Below are 20,082 nucleotides of genomic sequence, written 5' to 3'. Positions count from 1 at the left end.
GCCTCGCTTGGGGATCTGCTAGGTCTGAAGACCCTAGAAGGGATAACTCAGAATCAAGGCCTCCCAGGGTGGGGGGAAGTGAAACTCTCCCCGGAGAGGGAGGGACTTAGTCACTTCCTCTGCCACCACTACCACCACCCAGGCTCAGGCTCTGCTGGGTAGCTCTGAGACCTGTCAGCCGTCTTCTCCCTTTTCTTTGGGGTGTGCTGTGGAAGTGGGTCCCACCTCCCGCTCTGCTCTTCTCTTCTTTAGGCATGCCGCTGACTGTGGATGTGGTGGGACCGGCACCTTGGGGCTTCCGCATTAGCGGAGGCAGAGATTTCCACACACCCATCATCGTGACCAAGGTACGGGCTGGTTTTTTTTTTTGATAAGGAGCTAGCTATCCCCTGAAAATGAGGGGTGTCTTGTTCCCCGTAGGTACTCCCCTCAATTTGTTCTAGAGCCTGGGGCTTGCTCTGGGCAACGTTGGCTAGGGGGATAGTTGTGTCCTGTTGCCATGGGTATATGAGGTTTCCTTCAGGAAGGCCATTAGGAAGTAAAGAAAGAAGAGCAAGGAAAGGGCCTGCCCTTTGCCCTGCAGTCTTGAAACTCACACCTGTTGGCAGCCAGTTGGGGTGGTTATATAGGATGAGCACCTATGCAAGTTCTTAGTAGGTTGGTAGTTTCTTTTCCACCCAGGCTCAGGCCAAGGTCCTGGCTGGAGAGCATTCATAGCCAGGGTAGTATTTAGCCAGCCACCTGCAAGGTGTGATTTGCACGGGCAGGGTTCTCTGTCCAGAAGTATTCCTAAGCCCAGTTCCTGACATTCTGCCATCACATTCCTTGGGAAGCCTGTGTTTGGATACGTGTGTGTGTGTGTGTGTGTGTGTGTGTGTGTGTGTGTGTATGTGTATGTGTATGTGTATGTGTTGGAGGGTAGGGGTGCCACTCAAGCCTGTGAGGGATTAGCTGGCAAGCTGGCAGCTAGGAAAGGCAGAGAAAAAGGTGGTAGAAGTATAGTTCTGCTTTTGCATTTTGGGGGCAGCAGAAGGAGGTCCCTTGTCCTCCAGCCTTCTCAAGTGTATCCCTATCCAGGGTGGGTACTGGGTACCAAAGACTCATCAGCCAGCATCTGGCTCCTCATCCCTATAGGTAACAGAGCGGGGCAAGGCCGAGGCAGCTGATCTCCGGCCTGGCGACATCATTGTGGCCATCAATGGAGAGAGAGCAGAGAGCATGCTACATGCTGAGGCTCAGAGCAAGATCCGACAGAGCGCCTCACCCCTACGACTGCAGCTGGACCGGTAGGCCTTCCACCTCCACTGGCTGGTCCTGCCACCTTCCTCCCTCCTCCACTTGTCCATTGCTAGCCAGGCAACTGCCCTCAACCCAGCCTGCAGCCCCATCCCAGCCTTCCAAGGCTCTTTTGGCATACTGGAAGTCCTCAGCTCTGGACCTGTGGTAGGGAAAAGGAAGGTGTCCCAGTGATTATCTGGTAAAGGTGGGCGCCAGGCTGGGCATGCAGCCACAGGCGAGGTGGGGCAAGCTGGCACCAGCTACCTGGAAGCCCGGGTTTGACTGGTTCCCAGGAGTGTGAATGGTACAGGGTGTGGGCATGAAGTGGTTGAAGAGAGAAAACTTCAGGGCAAGGTGTACCCTAGGTTGAGTCTCAGTGCCCTTGTCTCTGAGAGATGGCTTTTTTTTTTTTTTTTTTTTTTTTTTTTTTTTGTAGAATCAGGTAGAGATGGGAACTGGAGACTCACAGAGCTTCCCATCACTGATTTGGGCTTTGCCATTGAGCATGAGGAGTACTGAATGTGTGTGTGTGTGTGTGTGTGTGTGTGTGTGTGTGTGTGTGTGTGTAGCGGGGACAGGTGGCTACTCAGGGAGGAACATTACAGTGAGTCATAGTTCAGGAATGATGGGAGATTCCTTGGACCAAAGGCTCTCTGGGCAGGTCAGGAAAGGAGTTGGATGTCTTCTGCTTCTCTCTCTGCCTCTGCCCCACTGCCCAGCCTTCCGTTGGCCTCTGCACTGCTCCTCACCCATGGGCCCTGCTGGTAGGCTATATTGAAGAGGCAGGCTCCCATGATACTATCCCTCTTTATGCCATTCTGTCCCTGAGTGTTTGCAGGAGAGAGACCTAGAGGAGGAGGGTGGAGAGGACTTCATGGCATCTGGGAATGGGACCAAAATCCACAGGAGGCTGCAATCAGGGGAAGATCAGCTGACACCATTGCTTGCTGTTAGGTCCTTGGAGGAGTCTGGCCATTGGAGATGTGGGCTGGATAGCTCAACATCAGGCAAGCCAAGGCTCGGAGTGTCTTCATTCTTTGGCCAAGACCCCTCCTCAATCTTCCTCCCACCTCTCCAGGAGGCAATCAGAAGTTCTGAGGCAGGCACTCCCTCAACCTGACCTTGTACCAGTATACCTGATCCTGGGAGACAAAGGCTTCTGCTAGCCAACCTTGCTAGAAGTGATCAGAGCCCCAGGAACATAGTAATGATGAAGGGATCCTCTCTCTCACCTTCACCTCTGGTCTCCAATAACCTCCCACTCTAGGCTCCTGCCAGTGCCACTTGGGTCAGAGGAGCCTCTCTGGCTAGCTGCTGTTGGCTGAAGGTTGGATGCTGAGCCTTTTTGTAGCCTCAGTCTCCAAGTCTTCCAGATGCCTGCCTGGAAAGGAAGGAAAGCCTGATCCCACCCCTTGATTTGCTGGGGGAGGAGTCTGGGAAAGGGATTTTGAGTGACCTTCCCAAAGACTTCTGGCCATTACTAGAGCAGCTGGTAGGGACAAACCTATCAGTGGGGGAAAGTAGGTGTCTGGTACAGCCAACAATGGGCTTTGGGACTTGGGACAACACACTTTCTTTCTATGGCTTCGGTTTCTCCACAGTTTAGAAGACAAAGGGTTTTTTATATGGAATTAGCCATCTTCCTCAAAATTGATCTCAAGCAGATGACTGGCGACTAGATGAAAAGGAAGAAAATCGGGTGTGGGTCACAGGAGGAACGTCTGATAAGCTGAGTTTCTTAAGCATTGTGCTGAGACTGTCCTTTCTGTTATGGTGCTGGACCTGAGAGGATGATGGTGGTGGTTGGTGGGAGTCATTTGTTTTGAACTCAACAAAGTTAATGTCAAGTGTCCTGGATACTTGGCTGGTATTGAGAACCAGGCCTGGGAACAGTGTTCAGGATGGGGATGTCTAGGACTCTGTGACAGTCTCTCTCCTTGTCCCTCAGGTCACAACCTGCCTCTCCTGGCCAGACCAATGGGGATGGCTCATTGGAAGTGCTGGCAGCTAGGTTCCAGGTAAGCTGGTCCATCCAGCCCTGAGCTACCAGTACCCCGAAGTACCCTGAGGGGTACAGCCAGCAGGGTCATGCCAACTCTTTCTCTTGGCCCCTTTCTCCACAGGGCTCCCTGAGGACACACCATGACAGCCAGTTCTCGAAGCGACCTGCCTATTTCAGCCAGGCCTCCCTTAGTCCCAGGCCAGGCAGCCCTTTCTCCACACCACCCCCCACCAGTCCACTTGCTGTTTCTGGAGAGGATGTAATTGGCTGTAGGTGAGCTCAGTGGTTGGGTTCGGTGGCCAAATGGGCCACCAAGTCTGGGCCTGGGCCCTCAGAGTCTCAGTTCTTATGTGTAGGGAACCCTGAACACACCTGCCTTCCTCCCTGGGGCAGACTGTGTGGGTTCTGCACCCACATCACCCCTCCCCCCAATTTCAGTTTCCAGAGTTTGACACATTCACCAGGCCCTGCTGCTACTCACCACTTGTCCTACCCGGGCCACCCCACCAGCCAACAGGTGAGGCTTCTTGAGGGAAGGAGATGGCGCCCTTGTTACTGGCTGCCATTGGTGCCTCTGGCACTAAAAGCAGCTGGCAATACCTGAACAGCCTGTGGGAGCATTCCCCTGTGACAGGTACATTACACTCCTGAGCCAGAGGGGCTAGCTAGCACTGGGGCCACTATGCATTCCTCCCTCCTGTCGCTCCGGCCCCTCCATCCATCTGGCTTTCTCCCTTCTCGGTGTGTTTCTCTTGGGCTGTGGCTGAAATAGTTTTGCTGCTGTTGTTGGGATGAGTCCCTCTCCGGGCTGGCTGCATCTCCAAAAGACATTCCTCTCTGTCACAAGCCCCCAACAACCACCCCCAGTGCTTGAGCTCCTTCCACTCAGCACAGAGAGCTTCTGAGGGACTGTTTCTGTCTCACCATGCTACCCTTGGCCATTTTTCTGTCTGCTCTTTCTTCTGCAAGAACCCTCACCCACCCCACCACGTCCCCAACATCCCTGTGACCACTGTAGGCAGTTTATCCCCCAGGTGGTATTTCTCCTCCCCAAGAGCAGGGGCAAGGCAATGAAATAGTGAGAAGGACAACAGTCCTGGCTCTCAGCTGCTGGGGACAGAGTGGCTGGGGGCATGTCCTGCCTTTTAGGTGCAGGGGACAAGGCCCAGCTGCTGGAATCTTACTTCTGGGTTGGTTCTGCATTCCAAAGAGCAAGGCTTTTGGGGGTGGAAGGTTCTGCATTCCAAAGAGCAGGGTCTTTGGGGGTGGTAGCAGGGAGATGACAAGGAAGTGTGTAGGGGAGTCTGGAGAATGAAGGGGGGCAGGGTTTGTGGTGATAGGCTGCATGCCTACCCCAGGGCCAGCTGGGTGGATGCTGTGGCCACGGAGCCATCTTTAAAGAATTTAAGATGTGGCTGTTGAGATAAGACAAACATGCCGAACAATTTTGAAACAATTAAGTATGAAACAGTGTGGGATTAATTACAAAAGCAGGAGGCATTCTGGAAGGGAAGAGAGAAAAGTAGGTTGGGTGGCCTGGGAAGGATCCGCTAGGAATTTCGCTGGACAGTGGAGGGAGACTGGGGGTAGGGTTTTGATTAGAGAGTGATATACAGTGACCTGAAATCCTAGGAGCAGGGAAGATGGGTCCCAGCAAGGCCTGACAGGTTTTGAGCCAAGCTGGAAAGGACCTTGGACTAGGACTAGTGGAAGCCTGCCTTCTGGCCATAGAATTTCCTAGGGGCTGTGGGCCCAGCAGACCATGGATGCTCAAGGGCAAGTCTTCCTGTAGGGTCCCACCTAGGCAAAACAGTGATGTGAGCTGGTGGTCTGGGAGGTGATTCTCAAGCCAGCAGCAGCCTCTGAGAATTCCTATGGGAAAATGCAGACTCCCAGGCCCCAGTCTGGACCTGCTGCAGAGAGGGAATGGGGGTTCAGAACAGGACCGAGTGTTTTGACAAGCTTGTATGCTGAAACAAGGAGCTGGGTCAGGTGGTAGGTAGGCTCTGGCTGGTCCCATTGCTGCTGTGTTACTCAGAGCAGGGCCCTCTTCCTCTCTGGTTCTCAGAGTCAGGCTAGATTGACCCTGAGGAACTTTCATCCTTCCCTCTCAGCCAGCTGCTTCTTGTCAAGCACCCTCGGGGGCCCTTAGGGATGCATTCATGGGAAAAACCCAGAACTCCTAGCCCCCCAGGCTATGCTGATAGATGCAGGAGTCATGGGGTCCACACTTCCCGCTTGAGTCACACTGCACTTTAGTTTCTTAGCGGCTCCATACGATAGAAGCACATTTGGTGTGATTAGGTTCCTACAGAATTTCTCCTGGTTCTCTGGCCCACCTCTGGTACTCACCGTGAACATCGCTGTGCCTCATAGCACATCTGGAGGGGTTTACTACAGGCATACCCATGAAGGTAAGACGAGGAAGGAAGTAGCTTGTTGGATTTGGAGAGGAAACATTCCTTCTGTGAAAGCAGGGTTCTCATTTGTCAGGGAGAGACAGGAAAGGCAAAGGCAGGTGATACCATTGGCTGCCCAGAAAGATCTGTGGGCTGGAGGGATCAGAGATACTCTGATTTTTGTTATGGGCTCTTGGCTGGCCGAGGCTCAAGAGCTGGGATGTAGGATACCTCTAGCCTCTCAGGTGTCGTTCTGGAAGCTGCAGGTTCACCAGGTGAAAAACACACTTCTCCTCTTGCTGGGAATGAGAACTTGGCCTCAGAAGAAACCTAGGCAGGAGGGATTCAATCCTACCCCTTTCTTCTAGGTGGTTATCCAATGCAGGGCATATGCTGGCCTGCTTGGAGATACAGCATTGCTCTTGAGGCCCTGAGAAAGTAATCAAAGACCTTCTTTAGCCCTGGAAAACCATCTAGGAGCCCGGGTATGGAGTCTTGCCTCAGACCCACAGGAAGCTTGGGCCAGCCCTGTACCTTAGAGCATGGTAGTGAAGGAACCCCCAAAAGGCTGGGGGTATATTTCAGCTGGAAGAACACTTCAGGATCTCTAACCCAGCCCAGGTTCCCCAGCCTGACTAGCTACTAATGCTCCCCTCTCAGACTCCTCCAGATCCCATTGGGGGATCACATGGTGCAGGATGGAAACAGGCTTTCAGAAAGGACAGTGAAGTAGAAGTCTGGGTTTCAGTGTCCCAGAGCAAATGCATGAATCGAAATTATTTGTAGAGTGTAGCTTTCTCATAATGCTTGGAGGTGGTGGTAGGACTAGGGCAGGCCCAGACCTAAACTGTAGCAGAAGGGGCAGCAGGTAGCTTAGAGCCTGACCCTGTTAGGAGAGCCACCTGAAGGGCACCGAGACCCTGCCCAGCTCCATCCTGGCTCCAGGAGGGCTTAACCCTTTATACATTTATATTTTCACGGCCTTATTGCAAAATGATTGGCTTCCAGGCTTGCTTGCTTCTTTTCTGTTTCTTCTATGGAATAGGAGGTTGGCCACATCTCTGTGCACAGGTAGCATGATCTAAGCGTGAGAAACGTATCTAAAGGGTCTCTATGTGGAGTCTCCCACCTGATTCTATTCCTCGTGGCATCCCCATGTGTAACTGAAGCATCTCTGCATCTAGGCGGTGGATTCTCTCCCCTTATGGGATCCCATCCTTCCTGGTGCCTGGCTCTGAAGGCAGGGACCGGGTATCTGACACCAGTGGGTCTTTGGAGGCCAAGCGCCCCCTCGCGTTGATCTTGGGAGCAGCATCTGGAAATGCATAGGACGCGCTGGCCACTGTGGGCTGGGCCTGACTCCTCCCCTCTGCTCTCCTCCCACAGGCCAGCCACAGCAGCACAAGCAACTTCACAGTGAGGGTGCCGCTACATTCCCCAGGACCTCGGTCCTCCAGCCCCAGGTTCAGGTACCCAGGTCTTACAGAGTTGGATGAGCTCCTGGAGGGCACTGGTTTCCTTGGCAGGGATGGGAGCCTCCGCCCCTTCATCCTTCCACACGCCTCTGCACTGGGGTGTGTCCCAACACTCTGGCATAGGGTCCTCATTCCTAGCTGTCTCTTCCACAGCGGCTTGGACCTGGAAGAAGACTCAGAGGTGTTCAAGATGCTGCAGGAGAACCGTCAGGGACGAGCCGCCCCGAGGCAGTCCAGCTCCTTTCGGCTCTTGCAGGAAGCCCTGGAGGCTGAGGAAAGAGGTGAGGCCTCTATGCTCTGGGATGAAGTAAGGGCCCTTGGACTCCCTGGAGCGAGGCCAAACAGACTAAGGAAGTAGTTTAAGATCCCATAGCAGAACTAGGGATTAAGGGAGCAGATGTCAGGCCCGCTTTGCTTTAAAGAAGTTTATTTTCTGGTTGGGAGTACAAGGTACCCCTAGAAGGTGCTGGGTGGTACCAGCCAGAGCCAGGACAACAAGGGAGTGATAAAGGAGGGACTCTAGGCTGGGTCTCCAGGGACAACTTTTGGAAGAAGAGGGATTTGATTTGGCCTTGAAACAAGATCCAAGACTCCAACAGCCTTAAGACAGTGGCCTGGCTGGGAGCACTATGGAATGTGGAGGTCAGCAACCAGAGAGCTTTGGGTTAAGAGAAAATGGGTTGGTCTGACAGCATGGGAGGGTACCAAGGAGAGCAAGTTGCTGAGGCAAGGGCCTTGGGAGCCAGAACAAAGAACACTCTGCCATTAAGCTATCATGCCAGGCAAGACAGCATTGTGAGCAGCACAATGCAGGCTCCTGCCAGCTGCCCATTTGCTCATTGGAAATACACTGATGTGTTTATCCTGTGGAGCAGATGTGTTGAGGCATAACCTGACTTCAACCCCTGAGGAGCTCCAATTATTGGGGATATGGTCCTGGGAAATTCCCACAGGAGTGGATACAGAAGTGGGATGCATGCTATCCTCCAGGAAACCAGGAATGGGGCACCAGACAGGAGCACAGGGAGGACAGAGAGGATGAGTCTGGCAGGGTAGGGCTTAGAGCTACAGAATGGCCAGTTCCTGGTAGCTTGTTCTCTCTGTGTAGTGCTCACACAGCTGTTTGCTGGAACATAGGGAGCTAAGTAAGAAAGTTTTGGACAGATCCTATCCATCCTGACTCTGAGGTCACTCCAGACCAAGGGAGAGGCCACAAGGAGATTGGTAGTCATGGTGGGTGGTGGTGGTGGTGATGGGGGAAGAATACAAACAGAAGGTCACTTCATGGGTGCCTCAGACTCTCAGCTGAAGCTTGGGCAGCAGCTGCCCAGTGCCTCTGTGCTTCATCTTGGTGTTTACGCTGGCTCAGATGCAATGACACATTTAATAAAAGCCCTTTGAAAGGGCTATACAAAGACACTGTGATGTTGTTATGACCTAGGACTGTTTATATCATCATGACTGGCTCACAGAAAGAGAACACCTACCTGTTTATGTCCAACTAGGCACAGATGTTTCTAGGTTGCTTTGGAAGGACAGGGTTCATACCCTCCATCATCAGCCTTTGCCAAGGGTCTTCCCTGGTAACCTTCCTTCTTTACCTTCCTTGCATACCCACTGGTATTTTAGAGGGCCGTGTGAAAGTGTGCCTTTTGCAACAAGTGTGGGAGTGTCCTGGGGAGGATCTGAGGAGTGTCATAAAATGCCACTAAATACAGCTGGATACCTCTGCGGGTGAACAAGCAGCTCTCATGCGTCTGTCTGTCTCCTGCACCTCCCAGGTGGCACACCTGCCTTTGTGCCCAGCTCGCTGAGTTCCCAGGCCTCCTTGCCCACCTCCAAGGCCTTGGCCACTCCACCCAAGCTCCATACCTGTGAGAAGTGCAGTGCCAACATCTCGTGAGTTTTGGAGGGCTGGGTGGTGAGCATGCCTTGGGGAGCATGGGGCTTTCAGACAAAGCTGGGCTGTTAGTCAGGCACCATAGAGGCAAGCATGGCCAAGTGGCTTCATGTTCGGAATGCATGCCTGGTTGCTTCCTGCCCACCCTCACTTTCTCCCCTCTCCCCAGAGCGATGAAAAATGTTACCACTTTTGGTTTTTCCTACATATTCCCCAAGCCTCTGGAGATCTGCTCCCGGATGTGGCTTGTCTTGCATCTTGGAAAAGCTCTCCCTTCCCTGCCCTGGGTTCATTTCTCAGTGGGTGGCATTATAATGTAGCTCTTCCCTCTGGTTAAAAAAAAAAAATGCTGGTACCCCTCCCCCTATAAATGCCAACACTTAGGTGACTTACTTTGGGCAATTCCTTGACCTTTGCTGGCTGCAGCTTTCTCATTTGCAGGACAGGATAGTGTCCTGTATTCTGAGGGAAGTAGGTAGGAAGCTCTCTGGGGAGCCTGAATCCCTGTTCCTGGAGGGCTTATAAAGCACAGAGCACACAAACAGCCCCAGGGTATCCGTTGTGATCTCACTGCCTCGTAATGCTGACGCTATGAGTTCTGCATTCAGGGTCAGTCTCTGACAGCCACTGCCTAGGGGACATGTGGGGGTTTGTTAGTGAGAGAGACCGGGTCTGCCTCAAACTATATACTTTTGCCTACCTAATACCGTGGCCATAGGCATGCACTAGCAAGTCTAGCTCACGTTGTTTTTAGTAAAAAATTATTAATGTATGTATGTATCATGTGGAAGTAACCACGGCATACACGTCAAGGTCAGAAGACAGCTTTTGGGAGTTGGTTCTGTCTTTCCACTGTCGGTTATGGGGTGAATACTCAGGTTGCCAGGCTTCTGTGGCAAGTGTTTTCACCCGATGAGCCATCAGTTGGGCCCTTGATTAGGGGTAAAGTGAAATACCTGAGAGAGGCTTGGGAGTCAGGTGCCTGAGGTATTTATGTCTGAGGTTCTGACTGGCTGGGGAACAGGTTTCCTGGGAATGGTGGCCTCATGCCAGGCCCTCCTAACTCTCCTGCCTCTGTTCTGAATCTAATGGCTTTCCCTTTCTGCAGGAACCAGGCTGTCCGCATCCAGGAGGGGAGGTACCGACACCCTGGCTGCTACACCTGTGCAGACTGTGGGCTGAACCTGAAGATGCGTGGTCACTTCTGGGTGGGCAATGAGTTGTACTGTGAGAAGCATGCCCGCCAGCGCTACTCAATGCCTGGCACTCTCAGTTCTCGGGCCTGAGCCTCTAGGTGCTCAGCCTGTCTTTGCTCTCAGCCTCTGCAGACATGACCAGACTGAGAGCAGACAGGAAAGGAGGTGATGGCAGGTGATGGCTCTTATACCAACTAAGGTTGGGAAGGCCCCTTTGTCCTCGCTGGGTGAAGCCAAGGGTTGGGACTAGTCTCAGACTGCAAGTGCTGGGGACAGTTCCACTCTCTCTGGCCTTTGTCCTGCAGGCCAGGTACTGCACTGCAGTCTGAAGTGGCCACTCTGTTTGCCCACTTAGGGTTGGGCACAGATAGAAGTATCTAGAAGGGCAAGGTGTGTCTGAGGTTAATAATACTCACACAGTGTAAAGTTTTTGACACATGAACTCTATATACATGTGGATAAAATGAAGTAGTGTCCTTTTTTCCCTTCTTTCCCTATTCTGGGGAGAAAGTCCTTATTTGTGGGTACCTTCCTATTTCCCATTCCTTCAGTCCCATCTACTATGCACCCCATTGCAGAGACTGCTTCTTCTTTTTCTTTTTTTGTACTTTTGAGACCGTATCCCAGGCACCTCACATCTACAGTTCTGTCTTCCAGCAGCACTGGACTTGGATGGCCTACAGTGTGTGCCCCACCACATTCAGTGACTTACTTCCTTAAGTTGGGGGGTGTATGCTTCCTTAACTTTTTTTTTTTTAAGTTTTTCAATACAGGGTTTCTCTGTGGCTTATGGAGGCTGTCCTGGAACTAGCTCTTGTAGACCAGGCTGGTCTCGAACTCACAGAGATCCGCCTGCCTCTGCTTCCCAAGTGCAAAGGCATGAGCCACCACCGCCCAGCTTAACTATTTATTTTATTTTTTTTTAAAGATAGTTAATCATGCTTAGAGGGAAGGGGAGAAGACACAGAAGACAGTCAAACAGTCCACAAACTCAGCTGTGGGCAGAGCTGGGCTGGGACTTGAGCTTCACTCAGTGTAGACTGTAGATGCCACCAGCCTCACTGACTACCAGTGCACACAGATGTGCAGGGCAGGCGGGGGGGGCAGGGGTGGTGTGTGGGGGGTGGAGGAGCTTGATCCCTTAGGCTGCTGGCTCCATTTGGGACAGTGATCCATCAGTGAAGGATAACCTTGGACCAGGGCTCTAGGGTGGCCCTGCTCAGGAAGGGCTGTGGCTTGAGACAATCCAACAGAGTATTCACCCCAAGGTACTTACCTACCACCCACCAAGAGCTGGGCCTTTGGGAAAGGCTGATCTGCTCATACCTGTACCTCTTCTGCTGGCTTCATTGACTTGAAGACAGTACAACAGATGTGTGGTGGGTGCATTTGAGCAGAGAGGAGGTGGGGAGCAGTGGTTCCCTCCAAACCCCTTAATTTTTGGTCTCATTTATCAGCCACCCTTAATATCAATCTCAGAGACATTTCAGATCATCTTCAGGTATTGTGTGTTCCAGCCATGCCCACTGTCAGGCAGGAGAGGGGAGACATCTAAACCCTTTCTTTTTTTTTTTTTTAAACCCCTTTTTTTTTTTTTTCCAAAGGGGATCAAAGCTGGCTGTGGAGGGTGGGGTCTTGACGGCCGTCTCTGCTATCTGGCTCTTTGGGAAAGGAATCTTGGCAGAGGCTGTGTTGCCTTCTTAGACACCGGTGGATATAATTTATACCTTGATATAATCATCTCACCTTTTGCCTGGATGGCTGCCTGAAGATGAGTCTGTATTTTTATAGAAAAGATCAAGGCTGACTGTGTCTGCCGGCTCAACCGCTGGTTAGAAAGGTGGTAGTCTCTTCGGCGCCATCTAGTGTTCAACGATCCGACAGCAAGGAAATGCTCACAGAAGAGGAATTCCTAAGAATTTGGGCTTTGGCACAGCGGGGAGGCAGAGAATTAAAACACCTTTTCACTTTTCTGGAGATACTGTTGAAGCAGAAGCTATGGGGCTGGCATCATGAAGTACAGGGGCTGCTATGGCTGTCTTGGAACACACAAGAGGCCTCTGTGTATTCAAAGCTGTGGCCACATGTGTTGAGAGATGGTGACTGCCAGCAGAATGCTCAGCTTAGAGCAGTGGCTGCTGGGGAATGCCAGATAAAGAGGGTCTGGTATTAACTTCACCGTGAGACTTGGAAACTGCTCAACAAGAGGTTGGGAAGGGCGAGTTTGATAACTGCTATGGTTAAATCCCCACCTGCAACAAACCAGTGTGGACCAAAATGTGCCACAGAGAGCGAAGGAAGGCCCAGGGCAGGCTCTGGTGTTTATCCCTTCTCTCTTCCTCACCCTAAGTGGTGAGTTCCCTTCTCTCTGACCTGCACAGCCCTCTGGCTCAACTCTACTCCATGTTTCTGTCTGCATTTTGGAGAATAAGTTCAAAAATGACAGATTTGTTAGAAGTGGCCCAAGCATCTAATGAGCCTCCCTTCAAACAGAGCTGGGAGAGCCATCAGAGTTCAAAGTCACACAGTTGGATAATAATAGGTCAATGGTTCTCAACCTTCCTAATGACGTGACCCTTTAACAGTTTCTCATGTTGCAGTGACCCCAAACATAAAATTATTTTGTTACTACTTCATAACTAATTTTCCTACTGCTATGAATAACAAGGAAAATATCTGATAGGAAGGATATCCGATATGTGACCCCTGTGAAAAGATCATTTGACCCTTGGAGGGGTTGTGACCCACAGGTTGAGAACCACTGCTCTATAGCATTCTAGATGCATTAAGGATGCTTGAAATGTCTGAGCTGTGTTCTCACTGCTCAGAGACAAGTAATCACTGTCACCTGTTGTTTGAATGTGGGAAGGCCAGGGAATCAGGAAAGGAACCAAACCAGAGCTAGTCTTTGGGGCCTTGGCTTCACTTGTCATTTGTGTCAAGCTCAGTGCTGAGTTTTCAGGAAGTCAGCTTCCGGAAATTGGGGCTTCCTCACCAGAGACAGAAGGACCAAGGCCATGGATGGCTTGCCTCAGGCTGCCACAAGAGGTTGAGCTGTGACGCTTCTTGCAATTCACTCCAAGGGACATGGTTTTCCAGGTGGAGGTGGCAGAGAAACGAGACACAGACAGTGGAAGGTCATGCAGGATGCCCAACCCTTTGGATAATGAAGGACTGGCAGGGTTCTGAGTTTGAGGAGCCACAGCCAGGACATTAGGTGCAGAAGGATATCCAGCCTACCACATCAGTTCCCATGAGGGCTATGACGGCTCAGACCTGGTCCAGCCTTGCCCCAGGGGGTGGGGCCCTATCTGGGAGGGGAGTATTTGTTGGGGAGTGTACTTAGTGGGGTGTGTGTGGGCTCTTTGTGCTGAGGCGCTGCATTCCTGCTGGCTTGGCTTCCTGTTTCTAGATGCATTCCTCTCCTAGTCACCAGGGAGACTGCTTGGAATCTAGGCCTCACATTTTCCAAATTCAGGGGGGAGATCAGGCAAAGGGTCCCCCTTCTTCCCCACAGTTTCACCTTGGAGGGGGAAACCACCTGGCTTGGCAAGCTCTTCTTGGACTTGAAGAAAGCAGGACTGCCTGGCCCAGCATCCTGTTTCCCTCATATTTGAAGGACAGGGATCGGGGGTGGGGTGGGGCAGCCAGCAGCCCTGGGAACTCATGCTGCAGGAAAAGGGCTTGGCCTAAACATCGAGGTCTGAAGATGGCAGAAAACTGCTGTTCGAGCTCTCATCTTGCATGTTGGGTGCCTTAGTTTCCTGACTTTATAGTACTGAACTTCCATTGTTGATGGCTGGCTGATGAAGGAACCCCAGAGAGCAGTTGAGGATGGGGTCTAGGAAGAAGCACGGAGAGAGGCCTGCAGGCTTCCCTTGGCTCTGGCTCTAGCCTCTCCTCCCAAGTGCACCCTTGTCTGCCTTTAGGGGATTTGAAGCCAGCTGAGACTTTCCAGCCCTTATTAGCTTATGAGAAAAGCAGTGTTCAGAAGCCCCCAGCACCATCTGGTCACCTGGTGGTTGGCCATCAGCTGCTGCCTGGGCTTTGGGGTTGGGGTGGAATGGTACTGGACCAAGGGTGATGGCTGCTAGGGTCAGGTAAACATTTAAACTTCTGCTCAGCCTCCAGGCAGTTGCAGGCTCACCTCTTGCCCACACCCTGGAGACCCAGCCACCACACCCCTTCAACTTTGCAGAAGCACAGGATAAGACTCTTGGGCTGGGTAGAGAGCTCGTAAGTAGCTCTGGACCCAGAGTGCCTTGTAATGAGTGCTCTGTAAATTTTCCCAGGGCGCAGAACCCTTCCCCCTTTCTGACAGGCTGAGAAACCTGCCCTCAAGCCACACAGCTGGGAGGCCGGATGCAGTCCTAGTCTGCCTTCTTCCCTCGGCCAGCACTGTGGGGTTCCATTTCCTTCCGGCCGTTTAAGTGCAGCTCCCGCACTAGCAGGTTCCAAGCTGCATGGCACGAGCAGGGGTGTATGTGTGTTATCCCGCGCAGTCTTCGAGTGGGGAACGCGCTCCTGCAAGAGCACTGAGTTGGGGTCCTTCTGCAGCCAGAGGTGGGGACACGATGACCGGGGAAGGGAGTCCCTGGACTGAAGCTGTCCGGGTCAGCGCCCTCCACCTGCGAGCCGCGCCCCGCCCCGGCCCGCCCCCACGGGGCGTGTCTCGGGACCTCGCCCAACTGGGCGGGGAACGTCAGGCTGAGCCGTTCCAACGCAACTAGGGACCTGGGGACGCCCGGGATCGCTTGGGGTTGCAGCGGTTACCACGTCTAGTCGGGGACGCACCATGCTGAGCCGGCGCCGCGTCTTTGCGGTGGAGCGACTTGGCAGCCGGGGTGAGTCGCGTTGCCTCCCACCTTGGGGTCGCCTCCGGTTCTCTGGCCCCGCGCGGGCGGTGCCAACCGGCCGCGCCCCCTCGTTTCCTTGCTTTGAAGGAGGCCAGCCAGTGAATAGGCTGGAGACAGTGCAGATCCTCCTGGACTTGCAGGTTAATCACCTACTACCCGCATCCTACTGGTCCGTGGGCTCCTTCCCCTCTAATTCCCAGTGTGCAGACTTCTTCTACCCGAGGTTGGGTGACTCCGATACCCTTGCCCCAGCCAGCAGTCCTGGAAGCCCCTCAGCGGGCACAAACTCATTTCCTGGGGAAGGTTGCATGGTATAGGCTTCCTCGTCCGCTTCCTGACCCACAGGGGATGGGCTGGCATCCTTTTCCCGCCAAGGCAGCCCTAACTTCTGCCGGATTCTAGTAGAATACCCAGACCACAGTGAGGCCAGGTGTAAAGATGCTGATAAATAGATGGTAGCCAGAAGAGTGTGGAGGTTCATGTCTATAATCCTAGCATTTGGGAGGCCGAAGCAGGAGGGAGTTCTAGGGCAGTTTGGACTACAGAGTAAAACAGTTTCAAAGATAAAAGTCGGCTTCCTTGTTTTCACTTATTTATATCTTAAAGTTGTTTTTTTTCTTAAAGAATTTGGACTTTTGTGTGTTTTACATGAGTGGACTGGCCAGGGAGATTAGAAGAGGGAGCCAGATCCCTTGGAACTGGAGTTGTGAAGGTCCATATGGGTGCTGGGAATCCAGCATCCGTCTTGGGAAAAAGCGGTGCCTTAAAATACTGAGCCATCGATCCAACCCTGTTTTTTCCTTTTTGTCACACGATCCTTCTTTCTTAAAAAGACAAAAGCCCCAAATGATTGTAGTTGCTGTCACTCATTGTTTTTGTTTTGCAGTGTGCGGATGGAGACCAGTGCCTTGTTCATGCTTTGAGAGTTGTCAGTGTGTCACATCCCAGTCCCAGCTGCTGTTATTATTTTTTTTTTAATCACAGTCCCCATAAACTCCAGGAGATAGCTCATCCTGCTTCCTGATGTGTTAGGGGCTCCAGATGGCACTGTCTGGCCCCAACCTTCACCTTGCCCTTTCTTTCTCTCATATCCAAGGCTCTCCACCTAGACTTGGACATTTCAGGCAGATCCTAATTAAGGGCTTATTAATCCATCTGCATTTCCGATTGTCACAACTTGCAAGGACTTTGTCTCCCACATGCCCAAAGTGTCGGTTCCTGTCTATCGTTAACAATTGTTATAAAGAGAACCCCATTCTTCCAAGCAAGGGTAGAGCCTTTTCCCAATGGGGCTGTGGATGGTTTGTGTCCTTCTCTCCACTGGTACAGGACACACCTCCTCAAGTCCTCAAGGAAATGCTGCCAACTGCTAGGAATGCTGGGGGCGATGAAGGCAGCCTGCCCAGCTTGATCCTGACTCTCCTTACAGATGGGGCCTTTGAAGACCTGGCACAAGGTTGTGTGGTGCCAGGAGTCACCTGTACCTACAGACGGATACCAGATAAAACCCATGGATGCTCACTGGACTTCGGGGAGGGACAGATGCCACTTCTGAAACTGGCTTCCCAAGACTCGGGCATGGAGATGGTGGTTGGGGATAGCCCTTTGGCTACCTTATCAGGACTTTCTCAAGATTCTTTGAACCTTGAGCCCACGGGGAGCCCTGAGCTGCCTTCTGTCCAGCTAGACCGGCTGCGGGCCCGAAGGAAACTGGACCAGGTGCTGGAGAGGTCTCAAGAGTTTCCCAGCTTGTCTGGACAGCGGCGCCACTCCCTGCAGCTGCTGAGCAAGCCTGTAGGTGGAGTGCCCATCTTTGCAGGGGAACTAGAGTCCACTGAGGCAGCCACTGAGCTAGAAGAAGCAAAGGTGGTGAGTATTCATCTTGGCTGAAGACTGGGGTGGAGAAAGCCCCGCCTTGGGGCTTGTGGGGACTCTCACCACATTTCCCCTGGAGCTCTTTCGAGGTGGGGCATTCCTTGCCCTTAATTGATGGTTGTGTCACTGCTTCTTGCTTCACCCTGAACCCAGTGGTATGTAGCCACCTCCACAGAGGAAGTAGACAGGTATGGGTGCCATGCTCAACTGGGTACCAGGGAAGTCAGCCAGGGAAGTCTTCCTCAGCTTGCATGCTGTCCCATTTTGTTGGTTCAGCATAGCCTGACCACCCAGAATGGGAGTCTTGGCTGAATCTAGAATTCTTCCTGTCTTAACATGTCCCACAGGTGGGTGATGTGGAGTCTGGAGCATTGACCTGCCTTCCAGGGCAGGGTTTACGTTACCTGGAACACCTGTGCCTTGTGCTGGAGCAGATGGCAAGGCTCCAGCAGCTGTACCTGCAGCTGCAGACTCAGAGACCCTCTAGGGTGAGTGGTGGACAGGTACAGGTGGCCAGGTCAGGCAATGAGGGAGGCAGGGGAAAAGGTGGGACTCCGGGAAGCATGAATACCTTTTAAACAACCCCAGCTCTCTAATGAGTCTCTGATTGCCCTATCTCTCCTGTCTCAGGATCCCCAGGAGGAAGAATTGGCTCTTGCTCTTTCATCATCTTCACATAGCCCAGACAATAGGATGCAAGGGCACAAAGAGCAGCTAAGCCAGACAAGGGACCTAGGTAAGGGATAATGTGTCTTCCTCTACCTTCAGCGTGCCCAGGGTCCCATCAGCAGACCCCCTGAACTGTAGCTTAGCAGGATTGCTTCCTGTTTGTTTCTGGCTCCAGGTGATGTGGTTCTTTCTGAAGGTGCAGAGGCAGCTTCACTCCCAGAGGTAGGGGTGCTCATTGCCAACGCTCCCAGGCTGCCAGAGGCCTTGCTGGAATCAACCCACACTCTTCCATCCTCCCAGGGACACAAGGTAATGATGGAGATATTTGCAGCAGGTGGTAGAATGGTGCAGGATAATGGTACAGACGAGCATGGGGATGTGTAAGTGCCCCAAATCAGAACTTTAGGGAAATGGCAGGATTCCTGTTTGGAGCAGGTGACTTGCTCTGGCAGTGAAGTCCCTGGGAGCAGTGTTAATAATATATAGTACTCATATGCTTTGTGTGATGACCCCCGTTCTCTGTTCAGCAGGATGTCTCCCACTGGGACAAGGTCAAGGTCCTGCTCAATCGCATCCGTTGGAGGAGCCCTCGACTCCCTGAGCCTCCTGCTCCTCCTGATGGTTCTGGACCCAGGTGAGCCTTGTGCTTGGTCCAGGTTAAGGCAATGGGGAGAGTATGATGGGCCAAGATGTTGATACTGTTCTGTCCTGACAGCTGTCATCTTAGTCCCTATGGAATTTGTGAGACAAAGTGTTGGAGAAGCTGCTCCAAATAACAAAAGTAGTTAAGAAGCCCCATTTGTTGGTAAGAAGACTGAAGACTAGATGAGATTAGGGACGGTGGCTTTCCCAAAGCCACAACCAGATTACGGGGCATCATTTTATTTTTTTAATGGGGCATATCCTTATCTTCACCTGCCAAGCCCTCACTCCTTAACACTGAGATTAGGGGATGGTGAGGTAGACACAGAGGTAAATTGTTTTACTCTGTGAAGTGTGTTATGTTTGGAGGCTTGTTCTTTAGTAAGAAGCACCACCACTTTGACAATCCTAACTTCTCCCCAGGAAGTAAGCAATGCTTTACAGTCCTGGCTTCTTCTTTCTAGTCTAACTTTTCCTTTACCTTTTTGTAGGATGGAGTTCACGAACCTCTCTGAAAGGATTCAATACCACTCCCACCGGAAGACCTTTATGCCAACACTGGTGGTTAAGAAACCACGAGCAAAAAACCTTTCTGTATGACCTCTTGGTGTGCCTGGTGACCTTGGGTGGAGGGGATTTGCCATGAAGTCCCATCACCTTTTGGCTTACTGCTGTGTCTCTGCACTGCCAGGAAAAGCTATTTGTGCTCGCTCCTCTTCAAGGTGAGGGCCAAGTCCTTCTCTAAGAAGCATGGCCAAGGAGCCCTGGTTCCCTGAGAGATTCTCAAGTGCAGTTCCGGCCATCTTCCAGGGTTCTTCCTCCTTGTCAGAAATCTCTGGGCTCAGGCAATGTGAAGGGACTTATTTATCAGGTGCTCCCAGAGAGTGTTTGGCACGGTAATATACCAGCATGTTGCAGATGTATGTTTATGCAATCTTTGGTGGACTATTGAATGCCTGGATTCAGTCATCTGAGGGAATCATGTATCCAGAAGGTTGGTGTTTTGTGAGTAACCGTGGAAGGACGGCACTGATCTACATTCCACAATGGACAGTTACTGACGTGGATTTCTAATTTCTTCCTCATACCTGAGACCGCAGTCCTGGGACAGAGAACAACACTGCCTTGGGGAACTTTGTATTGAGCCATGGCCCTGAAGACTCAATGGCCAATGTGGGGAAGATGAAGCCCAATGTGGAGAATAGCAAATAACTTTCAAGGTCAATTCTAAATTGCTGTGTTCTCTCCTGGAATTTAGACTATGGCACCATCTCTTAATTTGTGAGCCATAGCTTCCTGCTTGGGATGATGCCGGCCTTACCTACCTCATGAGCTTGTTAGGATAAAGTGACATTAAAATATCTCAGTGTGTGCTGTGACTGTTAAGTGAATAAAAAAGTGTGCTGCTGGAGGCAGACAGGAATGGAATGATGGGAGGAAGGTCAGAAGTTAAGGGAGGGTGGCAACTGTTAATTGATGTGTGAATAACCAGATTTCTGGCAAGAGTTTCAGTAAGTCATTTAATTGAGGTCTAGTACACTTCATATTTGAGAATTTGGGCATGGGTTTCTGATACGCTTACCCCTTGCTGGTGGTGCTGTCAATAGCAGGGCAGTGATAGAGATGCCCGTCATTGGCTTAAGTCAGAAGAATGCCTGCTAGAAACAGCCCCTAAGTAGCATGCTCCTCCTCCAGTCAATGGAGGCGCTGCTTCTTTTGTTGCTGAAGTTTTGGGGGTTGGTAGAGTACAGCAGGTGTGTGAGTAATAGTTCCTTCCTTGTATTTGAGGG

The 20,082-nt window shown here is 51.9% G+C and overlaps 2 protein-coding genes across 7 annotated transcripts; both read left to right on the top strand.

Moving 5' to 3' along the window:
• Positions 1–219: 219 nt before the first annotated feature.
• On the top strand, positions 220–10,718 carry Pdlim2 (PDZ and LIM domain 2). Its single transcript, XM_035452814.1, has 9 exons — positions 220–347; positions 1,135–1,286; positions 3,227–3,296; positions 3,402–3,553; positions 3,719–3,797; positions 7,066–7,148; positions 7,308–7,435; positions 8,936–9,053; positions 10,163–10,718. The coding sequence occupies exons 1-9, from the start codon at positions 255–257 to the stop codon at positions 10,338–10,340; spliced, it is 1,053 nt and encodes a 350-aa protein (XP_035308705.1). The 5' UTR covers positions 220–254; the 3' UTR covers positions 10,341–10,718.
• A 658-nt stretch (positions 10,719–11,376) lies between these two features.
• CUNH8orf58 (chromosome unknown C8orf58 homolog) lies at positions 11,377–19,663 on the top strand. Of its 6 annotated transcripts, none has more exons than XM_027390232.2 (7): positions 11,377–15,094; positions 16,536–16,975; positions 17,329–17,469; positions 17,612–17,717; positions 17,847–17,959; positions 18,181–18,284; positions 18,784–19,663. In XM_027390232.2, exons 1-7 carry the CDS (start codon positions 15,046–15,048, stop codon positions 18,890–18,892), a joined length of 1,062 nt encoding a protein of 353 aa, XP_027246033.1. In that variant the 5' UTR covers positions 11,377–15,045; the 3' UTR covers positions 18,893–19,663. The 6 variants fall into 6 exon arrangements, with proteins under 6 accessions (XP_027246033.1, XP_027246032.1, XP_027246030.1 ...); XM_027390231.2 differs by having other exon boundaries at positions 17,826–17,959; positions 18,178–18,284; XM_027390229.1 differs by lacking the exon at positions 11,377–15,094 and having other exon boundaries at positions 15,105–16,975; positions 18,178–18,284.
• The last annotated feature ends 419 nt before the right edge of the window (positions 19,664–20,082 follow it).

Source organism: Cricetulus griseus, assembly GCF_003668045.3.
Source record: "Cricetulus griseus strain 17A/GY chromosome 1 unlocalized genomic scaffold, alternate assembly CriGri-PICRH-1.0 chr1_1, whole genome shotgun sequence".
NCBI classification, from domain to species: Eukaryota; Metazoa; Chordata; class Mammalia; order Rodentia; family Cricetidae; genus Cricetulus; species Cricetulus griseus.
Note: the sequence above shows the minus strand (reverse complement) of the source record. Positions and strands in the feature narration are given on the sequence as shown.

What these genes read in the sequence shown, in the direction of transcription:
- CUNH8orf58 (XM_027390227.1), top strand. Translation starts at nt 16,148, where the DNA reads ATGGCACTGTCTGGCCCCAACCTTCACCTTGCCCTTTCTTTCTCTCAT. An exon ending in AGACTCAGAGACCCTCTAGG is followed by an intron (nt 17,470 to 17,611) that starts GTGAGTGGTGGA and finishes CTCCTGTCTCAG; the next exon opens with GATCCCCAGGAGGAAGAATT. An exon ending in CCTGATGGTTCTGGACCCAG is followed by an intron (nt 18,285 to 18,783) that starts GTGAGCCTTGTG and finishes ACCTTTTTGTAG; the next exon opens with GATGGAGTTCACGAACCTCT.
- Pdlim2 (XM_035452814.1), top strand. Translation starts at nt 255, where the DNA reads ATGCCGCTGACTGTGGATGTGGTGGGACCGGCACCTTGGGGCTTCCGC. An exon ending in GAGGATGTAATTGGCTGTAG is followed by an intron (nt 3,554 to 3,718) that starts GTGAGCTCAGTG and finishes CCCCAATTTCAG; the next exon opens with TTTCCAGAGTTTGACACATT. An exon ending in CCTGGAGGCTGAGGAAAGAG is followed by an intron (nt 7,436 to 8,935) that starts GTGAGGCCTCTA and finishes TGCACCTCCCAG; the next exon opens with GTGGCACACCTGCCTTTGTG.